This window comes from Sinocyclocheilus anshuiensis, unplaced genomic scaffold, assembly GCF_001515605.1.
Source record: "Sinocyclocheilus anshuiensis isolate Anshui unplaced genomic scaffold, SAMN03320099.WGS_v1.1 scaffold48, whole genome shotgun sequence".
Lineage (NCBI taxonomy): Eukaryota > Metazoa > Chordata > Actinopteri > Cypriniformes > Cyprinidae > Sinocyclocheilus > Sinocyclocheilus anshuiensis.
The window spans coordinates 63,872-76,279 of record NW_015554124.1 but is presented as its reverse complement, the minus strand read 5'-3'; the positions used below and the strand labels follow the sequence as shown (position 1 = coordinate 76,279).

The 12,408-nt window shown below is 35.9% G+C and overlaps 1 protein-coding gene across 1 annotated transcript in view; it reads left to right on the top strand.

Moving 5' to 3' along the window:
- Positions 1 to 251: 251 nt before the first annotated feature.
- Positions 252 to 12,408, top strand: part of pax3b (paired box 3b) — a 17,854-nt gene continuing 5,697 nt past the window's right edge. Inside the window, exons 1-4 of the mRNA XM_016462536.1 lie at positions 252 to 306; positions 1,123 to 1,358; positions 2,703 to 2,829; positions 3,353 to 3,502. Of these exons, the coding sequence (XP_016318022.1) occupies positions 252 to 306; positions 1,123 to 1,358; positions 2,703 to 2,829; positions 3,353 to 3,502 (568 nt within the window). The remainder of the gene's footprint in view (positions 307 to 1,122; positions 1,359 to 2,702; positions 2,830 to 3,352; positions 3,503 to 12,408) is intronic.

Below are 12,408 nucleotides of genomic sequence, written 5' to 3'. Positions count from 1 at the left end.
AACTCGCGCTCATCCTAAACGCTTGTTAATAACAATAACGCTGCGATTATAATTCTCGTCACATAATGAAAACAACGACCAAGGACCACAAAAAAGAAGAGACTACATCTGATTAATAACATTTAATTTCATCCTCGAGTACTTATTCTTATGTTCTTCATGTAAAGATACAAAAAGACCATCGGAGCTTATGCTTTTTGTTTTTGATTGTGGAATATTTACATGCATTTTTAAGCCTGTTGAAGTGCAGGATGATGCGTCCATCTCTCTCTCAGAACTATCCCCGCAGCGGCTTCCCAATGGAGGGTAAATATGTTACATTAAATATGCACATTAAAATGGTTTAATTTAATAGTGGAAGCCCACGTGTAAACCATTTTGGTATTTGTGTTGCATGAGTAGACTTAACCTACTTGACTAAAAACGGTGAAGTTACTTTTCCAAATGTGTTTTTTTTTTTATTTTACTTTTGCTGAGATTTAAATATTATAATATTAAAAGTTATGTGTTGCTAGTATACATATTGTATTATGTTGCTTTTCTGACTTCTTCATTCTTAAATGTTTTTTTTCTTCAGTGATTCATTGTATTAGCAAAGTAGCTACCTTTCATATATGAAGAACTAATAGGCTAACTATTTCACTGTACAGCTGTCACTTCAGGGTATTAGATAAAAAAGTTATTGATGTAAAAAAAAAGTTACAAAGTTAAAGCTGTAAGGCTGTTTTAATCGGAATCATCATTTCTATATTTTCATCATTAACAATAGACTATTTGTTTAAATGCATTTAATTATCTGTCGCGATAGCCTACTCAATTGCATGAGTTCAGAGTTTCTGAATCAGTCAATAAATTTACATAGGCTGGAAACAATATTGTAACTTTAGCAACATTTTTGTTTACCTAAAATTTAAAGCAGCAATTATACTGACGTTTTACTGGGTTGCTTTTATGTCAGAGAATTAAATGCACATGGAGCCTATAGGCTACTTGAACTGTCTTACCCCTTCCTTAGAAGCACTTCAGTTAGGCCTATTTACCTATGCAGAATGATTTTTTCTTTCATGTTTCTGCAATTATGTTATCTCTCCACTGTCATAATTTGGGTTGGCTTCGATGCAGTTTCAACTCCAATAGGTCAGGGTCGAGTCAACCAGCTTGGAGGAGTTTTCATCAACGGCCGGCCTCTACCGAACCACATTCGACATAAGATAGTGGAGATGGCCCATCACGGGATCCGGCCCTGCATGATATCCCGCCAGCTCAGAGTCTCTCACGGCTGCGTCTCCAAAATCCTGTGCCGCTATCAGGAGACTGGATCCATCCGGCCTGGAGCCATCGGCGGCACTAAATCCAAGGTGAGGCCCTATAGGGAGGCATTGAAGTGCGGATTCATCTGTTGCAGCTGGGCGTGCGGATATTTTTATTTATATTTATTTTATTTATTTATTTAGTCATTTAGCAGACGCTTTTATCCAAAGCGACTTACAAATGAGGACAATAAAAGCAGTCAAAACTAACAAAAGAGCAACAATATATAAGTGCAAATGACAAGTCTCGGTTAGCCTAACACAGTACACGTAGCAAGGTGTGTATATATATATACATACACACACATACATACATACATACATACAAACAAACACACACATACATATACACATATATACACAAGGACCAAACTGTAAAGAACGAAACTGACGATCAAAATGTTCACCTCCAATGAAATTGATATTTCTGTACCATTCAGTGTGACCTCCCCTTGTTCTCATGGTACCACTATCGCTGTGACTGTCTGGACCATCAGGCCCGATGTGCGCACACCTGTTTATATGTCTGTTTCTCCCGCACACACTGGCCCAGTGACTGCACAACACTTACCTGAACCCAGTGTTTGTCTTGCTGACTCACAAAACCAAGGACCAAACTGTAAAGAACGAAACTGACGATCAAAATGTTCACCTCCAATGAAATTGATATTTCTGTACCATTCAGTGTGACCTCCCCTTGTTCTCATGGTACCACTATCGCTGTGACTGTCTGGACCATCAGGCCCGATGTGCGCACATCTGTTTATATGTCTGTTTCTCCCGCACACACTGGCCCAGTGACTGCACAACACTTACCATAGTACAACGCCAAAGAGGCCGGACCCTGGAGACACCGAGACAACTATTTAATGGTATAAATTAAGAGTATACCCACTTCTCCAGGTACCACTACACCACTGCATATATACATATATATATATATATACACACATACATACATATATTATACACACACACATACACACACACACACACACAAAGAAAAACAAGTAGATAGAATAGAAAAAATAGAAAGCTAGTTTTTGTTAGTTTTTTGTTGTTGTTGTTTTTTTTAAATAAAAAATAAAACAAAAAAGAAGATACATATAGATAAAGTAGAATTAAAATAGAATAGAAAGTGCTAGAGTTAGAGGGTCAAATAAAGGTGGAACAGATGTGTTTTTAGTCATTTCTTGAAGATGGTTAAGGACTCAGCTGCTCGGAGTAGCTTATATTTCCAAGGAAATTTGTGGATAAACTCAAAGCAACAGGTCGATTACTAACTGAAAACGCCGAGTGTCTTTTGACATAATGACCCTGAATTTGAAATAAGAGTCTTTGAATTGAATCAGGCACCTTGTTCACTGTTTTTATTTTTATTATTTTTAACAGACTTCATCTCTACATGTGGAGAAGCGCGTTGAGGAATATAAACGGGAAAATCCCGGAATATTCAGTTGGGAAATTCGTGATAAATTGCTCAAAGAAGGAATTTGTGACCGGAACAACGTGCCTTCAGGTAGGCTATGCTTAAAACATAACGAAAAAATACAGGAACTGCAGTGTGCGAATTATTTATAAAAAAAAAAAAAAAAAACTTTTACATTTGCATTTCCCTCACAGTCAACCGTCAACTGTCTTAAAGACGTAACAAAATTTTTTTTTTTTTAAATTTTGTGATATATAAAAAAATGCAAATAGCGCGTGTTTTGTCAACATCGACGTACTGTTGCTATGGTTACCTGGCGAACGCGATTTCTGTTGGTTAGCTCTAAAGTTAGCAAAGACTATAGAATACCCTTATAATAATAATAATAGCCTTAAAGTGACTTTGAAGTTAGGCAACTACAGCGAGTGTCTTCACTAGTTTTAGTAACCACAAAACGTAAACGACACACTCAGACTAGGCTACTTGTCATCTAACCTCTGCAGTTACTGAAACGTTTAAAAAATTAAATGCATACTATGAAATGCATACTAGTATATTAAAAGCTAGAAAACATATTAAGAGCACTTACGGATTTGGTTCAACTCTTGTCCAGTGAGTGCAATAAGCCGCATCATGAGAGGCCGATATGGCGCAAGAGGTGACGATGAGGAGGAGGAGGATGAAGAGGACATCGAGAAGCGCGAGCTGGAAGAACACGCCCGCAGGAGCGGACACAGCATCGAGGGGATTCTCGCAGACAGATGTGAGTGGATCCTACAAACTCTTTATGCTTTAATATCAACAGATTTCAGAAAGAACTGTGGCAGGAGGACTGTACATGATCTGGAGTTGTTGGAAAGATGTGCTTTTAACTAATTGGAATTTAATTAGAATGGTGATAGACCTATAGGCTATGTTTTCCTGAATATATAAATGGATTGAACACTTGGGGCCTATAATAGTGATACAAACTCATAAAGGTTCCTATCGTTTTAGCCAGTAACAAAAGAAAAAAATTAGCCCACACTACTAGCAATGTTTTGGAAATTTTACTTGAAAATGCTTGACAAGCTTTGCGCATTAATATAAATTGTTCCCAAGAAAATTAGAATGGTGATAGACCTATAGGCTATGTTTTCCTGAATATATAAATGGATTGAACACTTGGGGCCTATAATAGTGATACAAACTCATAAAGATTCCTATCGTTTTAGCCAGTAACAAAAGAAAAAAATTAGCCCACACTACTAGCAATTTTTTGGAAATTTTACTTGAAAATGCTTGAAAAGCTTTGCGCATTAATATAAATTGTTCCCAAGAATTTCTCAGCAAAACATTTTTTAAATGGACAGATTGGATAATGAAGGAAACCGGGCAACAAGTGTCCAGAATGCATGCTTTTCAGTAGTTTTCAAAACCATCCCAGGATGCACTTCATGAAATTGGTTGAGAGAATTTCTAGAATGCGTAGAACTGGAATCTAGACAGTTTCATTTGTTTAACATTTCTTGGTCAATGCATAATTGTCATACTTCTATTTGTGTTATTTCATAGTTTTGATGACTTTATTATGACTATTTTACACATTTGAGGATAATAGTAAACAGTGAGGTGCCCAAAACTTTGACTGGTGGTTTATAAAGCAGAAATATAAACAAAAATGTGGTGTATTCACTTGTAATGCTTCTAATAGCCTATATTAATTAATTACATTGCATTAATGATGAGTTAGATTTACTGATTATCAATAACCAGTAATTCCCAAGAATATTTTTTTGCACTTTATTTATTAATTTTTCAAACATGTTTAGACACAAAAAGTTCAAACTATTGCAGAATTATGTATTCTTTCCCCACCCCGTTCCACAACCCTGAATTAACAGAAAGTGGAAAAATTATGAATAAACAACCAAATAAATAATTATATGAAAAAACAGAGATAGCAGGATACATTTCAATATTTTGTTATCAAGCAGATATATCAAAGTCAATTTTTGTTAACAAAACAAGTAAATAAGTGTTCACAAAAAAAAAAGTAATTCCCAAGAATATTAATAAATATTATGCAACAGGCATGAAGGAAGTGAAATAAAAAAGTTGCGAAATCTGGAAAAAGTGGGTAATGTGGCCACAATGATATTTTCATTCTACAAAAGCAATGAGGGTTTTAGATGGAGTTCTGCATTTCCTTAAAATTATACAAAATTAAGGAAATATATAAGTTACTGTATATACTAGAACAAATTGGATAATCAATTAAAAAACAAGACAATTGTCATAATTTACTCTCACTCATGTCCTTCCAAACCCATATGACTTTCTTTCTGTGAAACTCTGAAGGAGAAATTATCATAAATATTAAAATATGACAACACAATGAATTGTTAAGAAAGGACAGCTGTAGCATTTCTGTGCAAAGCGGCCTCAGAGGAATCAAAAGGGGAAAAAAGTTGATAAAAACAGTGGAAGAGAGTCTATTTTTGCCTTCTTGCTGCCTACTGGCCGACAGCTGAAGTGACTGATGTTTTGCTGTTCTGTAATGATATTTAATGAGCTAACAGCCTGTCCCTGCGTGACTAATTAAGGTGAATGTTATTTGACTGCCTCTGATGCCCTGCTAACACCACTTCAGCTCCCTAAATAATACTGATCGGGATGCAGTGTCATTCTTAATGGCGATGGGAGTTTATTAAAGGCTTTTTCCGTCAATAGGGACCAGTGTTCTCCTCGGCTGTTCCTTCATGGCCCGGAGCGGCGGTCACAAAGGGGACGAGCCTCTCGTCATGCGTGCTGTCCGTCACGCTCTGCCCGTCTCGCGATCCAAGAAAGACGAGTTGCCCGAGCCGATTAAATCAGGCTCTTTATTTGAACTTCGCTTTCATCTGGCCAATGAGTTCAACAGGCCTTGCTCTTTTTCTCCTCCGTTCTCCTCATGCCTTGTTCTACCTCTCTTGGCCTGCGGCGCATTTTCGATTAATATCTGTGGGCCGTTGTCAGTCCCTGCCATTCCCACTGCCCCTCCTTTCCTGGGAGACACAGACAGGCAAGTTGAGTTCAGTATTTACACCCTTCTTTTGAATAGGCAACAGCTTGATTCCTGAACCCTTTCCTTCATACTGTCTTCATATATCATCTTAAAGACTCAAAGATGTTGGCGCGTGTGCGGGGAGACTGTAGCTTATGAAATCTCGCTGTTGCTGTCCTCCAAAACGCCCAGCTAACAAAAAATATGTTCTATATGAGCATTTTGCTAACGTTCCCATTAAAAAACACCATAAAAACACCATTTGCGAATATTCTCTGAACATTCAAAATGCTCGGTTTAAAAAAACATTTTTTTTTCTTGGTTGAACATTAGAGAAAACATTAAGGTTCCATTTGATCATTTTGTAAACATTATGGGAATGTTACTTTTTGGAACCATCTGAAACTATTAAGTAGTAACATTTAAAAAAACAGACAAACATGCAACAAATTTAAAAGAAAAACATTTAAGAACATTTTGGTAACGTTTCCATTAAGTTATTAGGATGTTATTTCTGAATGTTCTCTTAAATGTTCTCTGAACTACCGAAAATATCCAGTTTTTAAATATTTTTTAAAAATTCTTAGATTTATGAATGTTGCAGAAAACATTAAGGGAATGTTCTATTTTATAATTTTACAAACATTATGGGAATGTTACTAATGAATGTCCTCTGAACCTTCTGAAACTAGTAGTACTGTTCAAGAAATGTTAGACAAACGTGCAACCAGAAAAAAAACTTTCCATGAATGATGTATAAATAATGATTTTGTGCTAATGTTACAGACCAACGTTGTAAAGACGAATATTCTATTAATGTTACCGGAATGCTCTTTGTTCATAACTTTGAGAGAACCTTGCCAGAACGCAGAACACAAAGTTCTGAGAATGTTCCCTATTCGTTTCCTTGCACGCATTGTGTCATATTGGAACAAATATAGTATGCTCAAATCAGAAAAGTCTACTTAGAAGTATATTTTGAAAAGTGTAAAATGGTTGACACTCCTATAATACGCACATATGCACACGCTGCCAAACATATGCACATGCACAAACATGCAAATGCACACATGGATGCACACACGTACACATGCATACACAAACAGTGCCAACTGGCCCAATGTGGGATGGTTTGTGTGGCACCATGGAGTGTGCAGTCAGCGGGTCGTAATTCACTCTGGCAGCCAAAACAAACACATGCACACAAACACAAACACAAAAACACAAATGCACCACCAAGAAGACCTAAAAAAGGAAATTTCGTCAAGACAAACTTGGCTAGACCTTAACATCTCTAAGTGAAAAATTCAGTCTATTTTGGGAGTATTTTTATTGTATGTGAAATATTAAAGCATGCATTGCTCCCTTTTATGACACAGAGTGAGGCAGACAGTGAGAGGAGTACAGTTGGATGGCAATGCGGGGAAACCCCCCAAACAAAACTGTCTCCATTGTGTCCAGCGTGCAGCGTCAGGGTCAGCAGACTTAGGAATCCGTGTCTGCTTGAGTTCAGGCCCTGAAGGCAAAACTACAGTATGTGTGTGTCAGTTAGCACACAGAGAGCACGAAAACAACGCAGAGAGTTCAGGGCGGCTGCTTTTTATTGGATAGTTGATAAGTGAGCATAGGACTTGTATATGAAAATATGAATCAACTCACCTAATCACAACCACAAAGTGCAGTTTCTTGCTTAGTTTGTTTAAAAAAAGGTGGTACATTGTTTTAGCTGATGGCCAACAAACACTTGTTTTAAGTTGTTAAACAGAGCAGTCTGAGGTCACTGGCGTTTGACCTCCATTGATCAAAGGTCACATGGGAGTATGTTTAGAGTGACAGGTGACCACTTCCTGTTTTAACTCCTATTCCCTTCAGCATAAATGCACTAACTATATTTGAAATAGCATCTTACTTATCTTACTATGTCAGCATAGGATGCACATTTTCCACCACAATTGTGAAAATGTGCAATATACACACTTTAAGGAATACTACAATGTACTGGCCTGATATTGCATCTCCAGTAATATATTAACAGCAATCTAATACTTGACTTACATCTTGATTGGACTGAGATACACTGCTGTTGATTGGATTTTTGTATGTTTTTGAAAGTAGTCTCTTTTGCTCACTAGGGCTGCATTATTTTGATCAAAAATACAGTAAAATCTGTAATATTCTGAAATATTATTACAATTTAAAGTAGCTGTTTTCTATTTAAATATATACTTTAAAATGTAATTTATTGCTGTGATGCAAAGCTGAATTTTCAGCATCATTACTCCAGTCTTCAGTGTTACATGATCCCTAATAAAATATTTTAATATGCTGATTTGTTGTCCAAGAAACATGTTAAAAACAGTTTTTATGGAAACTCTGATCATTTTTTCAGGATTATTTGATGAATAGAAAGTTCAAAAAGAACAGCAAATCTTTTGTAACATAAAAGTCTTTACTGTTACTATTGATCAATTTAATGCATCCTTGCTGAATAAAAGTATTAATTTCATTTAACTTTTGAATGGTAGTGTAAGCTAGCGCATTTCTACAGAAACTTGGATTAAAAATGCTAAATAATCATCTCTAATTAATTGCATGATGCCAAGTGTGATGAAGCCATATCGTGCACTGTACTACTTTGAAATGTTCATAGTTGCATACTGCATGCTGTTTCACACACTAGCTTCTTTTACAAAAGCCACACAAGCAAAAAAAACGTATCAAAAGTGACTCGAGAGCAAAGCAAAAGAGGCTAAACAGACCAAGAGCACATTTGGTTCAGAGCTGAAACGTGTGGTTGTTTGAGGGCAGCTGCGAGGGTCACAGTTGCTCTTTAGCAAGTCAAGTCCTCCCTCTGTTTCTCTCTGTTCCTAAACGCTGGGGGGCAGATGGGCCCACGAGCTGTCACTCATCCTTTCTGTCTCCGACATCTGTTAGTTCTCTATGTACTGCTTAATGTAGTCGGGCAGTCACTCAGCCAACCTCGGCGCTGAAAAGGACCCGCCTCGCTCTCCCCTCTCCGAGACGCTGCATTTGTTCCCAAGCTTTTTTTATGCATGTCTTTGTCTTTCTTTTTTGGCTGTTTTTGATGGCGAGGGGGCATGTCATTGGCTCAATTAGCTCTCTTCATTACCTGCCCCCAAGAGAATCGCTCACACACACACAGACTAACGCTACACACGCACATATGGTTTTATCTTGGACCTCTGCCGCTTGCCCCGACCAAAACTAAGTGCAAAAGCCTGCTGGATATGCGATCGCCGTCTCGCAGTATTAATGAAACTCCTTAGGTGGATTTTGTGTACATGAATGCATGAGGTAAATGGGCTCGGGGTGATATTTCGCCTCCGAATATTGAATTTAAACAACGAGGGCCCAGAGCTGAAGAGAAACGGCGGATGGAGATGCTTTTAGTGACCGCACCGTTTACATAGCGGAGGGCTAAAATATCTTAAAACACATACTCATGCACACTACACGTTAACTTTACATGCCAAAGACCTAAAACCACACACACATACGCACTCTGTGTATTTACAGAAGGCAGAATATCTCTAGATTCTCCAGCGGTTCCATTTCCATGACGTTTGGGTTTTGGTTGTGTGTGTTTAGAAGCCTGTGGTCTGTATTCTTCTGCCCGAATTAAACCCGTGTTTACTGTTTGCTCTTTGGTTCTGTTTATTCACTTGCCTTGATTCTCATTCAGTCAGCAAAAATATAAAGATGCAAGCACTTACTTGTTTGCTACCTGATGATTAGATGTCAAAAATGAACATTTTTCCAATCCTCTATTTCCTTTCCTTTCAAAAAGCACCATAAAAGTATCATAGAAGTAGTCCATGCAACTTGTGTACTATATTTCAAGTCTTCTGTAGACATACAGTAGATTTTTGTAAAGAACTGATCAAAATTTCAAGTGTGTCTCGTTTGAGATTTTTCAGACTCGCCACATTGCAATCACTTTATGTGACGTGAGGACCAATCTGTTTGATACAATAAATGTCTAGAGCATATTTACATAGACAGACATAGTAAGAAATTAAACTAAAGAAATAGCACAGAAGAACGCAGCCTGTTTGATCAATGAACATTTTGACACCATTTACTCACCCTTGTGTTTTGATCCTGTATTTTCTTTCTTGTGAAAACTCTGGTCTTTTTTCTGTCAAGCTCCTAAAATAACAAAAAACACCATAATAGTGTTATTAAAGAAACCTGTGCAATATATTTTATTCTTCTGACAGATTTGGGTGAAAAACTGATCCTGTATTCCGATACAGGTTTATTTTTCCATACAACGACAAAATTGCATCTGTTAAATGCCTAAAATGACAAAAAACACCTCAAAAGTATAATAAAAGTAGTCCATGAAACATGTGCACTATATTTCATACAATAGATTTGTGTCAAAATTCACAGTTGTTTTTCACTTATAATTATCTCTTCTGGTATCAAGTCTCATTTTTACATTTTTCAAACTTGCCACATCACAATTACTTTACGTGATGTGAAAACCAAAGCTGTTTGATATCACTAATAAAGCATATTTAGACCAACATAGTAAAAATGTAATTAAAAAAACAGCACAGAAGAACACAGCCACTTAGTGGAGCTTTTTTGGAGCTTGGTAGTTTCAACGTAAAACATGGTTAAAAAAATCATATTATTATTTTTTTAATTAAAGTCAAAGATATAATTAATATAATATAATAAATTAACTTATAATGTATCATTTTTAAGTCACCCAATCACCATAAATACATCAAGTTACACTAATAAAACTAAATTTAAGGGTTAGATCATATAGAAATAACTTCTAAATTGAAATCTTTAAGTAAATATATGACAAAAAATTACAGGTTTTGATTAAAATATCCCTTTACTTGAGAGTTATTAATGCGAGTGCACAGTAAGAAAACCTATAGATGACTCATTATTTAGCTCTCATTCCTTCAATAGACTAGACTTTTTTGATAGGTCTCAGATCTGTGAATCATATGTTTCCACATCCAAGTCTCAGGTCCGCTTTTTCTCAATGGGTTTTTGAAGAGATTGAGCACTTGAACTACCGAGCCCACCCTTTTCCCTTTCTGCCCTGCCACCCACCCACCTTTGGCCTTCTTTCTGCCCCTTCCACCCCCTCCAGGGCAGGTGACGGCCTCCACTGAGAGCCCCGGCCGTCATGACGGATTCCACAGATGGAGCGTGCAAATCGATCCAACAAAGACCGAGGGGAAGATAGATTGAGAGAGAGAGATGCACAAATAGCTCAATGTCTGGACAATAAAAATTCACTAAATAGGAATTTCCTTTAATTCCAACACCATGAATATACTGTATAATTACCGGCTTTTCCGTTTGGAATGTGTTGTTGTGAGTCATTCTAGGCTGATGAACAGTTTTCCACACGCTTCAGTGTTCCTTTAACCAAATCCCTGTGAAATTGTTGGAATTTCCCATAGTTCTCATTTGAGTCCTCATAAGTACATTTCTGTTTGAAATAAGAAAAACAAAAGCCTTTTTATGAGTAAATAGGTCATGTTTTATTAAATTAATGATTTGGGTTTTATTTATTTGTGTGTGTGTGTGTGTGTGTGTGTGTGTGTGTTTCTTTTATAGATTTGTTTTATTTTTTCTATTTAATTTTACGGTCATCCAGCACATTGCCTCTTTCTTTTCTCCTCCACTGTATTTCTCTTTCATCCAGTTTGTTCTTGTGCTTTTTAAAATCCCTCCTGCAGCTCTCTCTGTTTGTGTTTTATTATTTGACTGTTGCTCTGTGGTCGTTTTAGTTACTGAGGCAAAATGGAGAGAGAAAAAAAAATCAGACAAGGAATTACTGTGTGACACACAAAAATAAGCCTGGCTCTGAAGCCTTTCAAGAAAAGATGTGAAGAAGCTCATACAATTCTCCTTCACCAAAACACCACATCATTAAAAATGAGTAAAAGCTGCTAAAACATGTTTGTTTGGTACTTTTGCCAATTGAGGAGTGTCTTTTGTGCTTCTGCGTATTCATATTTGTGTGTATTTTCTAGGTTTATGACACACACAGTTGTTTAAGTGGAGATTTGCCATTAACAAATACTGTTTCCATAATACTAGACAAAACCTAATCCAATTTAAAAATAAATAAATATTATTAAACACACAAAAAAAAAAAAATTCCCAAGAATTTGTATTTATTTATTTGTTACAACTGAATTTGAAGAGATTGAAGATTTCAGGTACTTTTGAAGAGATTGAGCTCTTGATTTTTTTATTCTATACAAAATTATATATATATAAACATATAAACTTTATTTGAATAAAAATATTTCTTACATTATATATATTAATATAATATCAAAATATTAAAAATCTTAAAATACACCTTATAAATTCAAATCTAAATATGATATATTTTTTAAGTATTTTGTTTTCTTACATTATTTTTAGATATTTAGAAAAATGTTATAATGTATAAAAATAATATCTACATTATACCATTTTGTAAATAACTTAAAAATAGCATTTTTATATCTTAATTATATAATTTGAAAAAATCATATTGTGTGTAAAAAAATCTTTTATTCTTTGCATTTGTGTTTCAGCGAGTCCATCTGATGGTCTGTTGCCAAAATAGAAAAAAATTTAATGTAAATGTA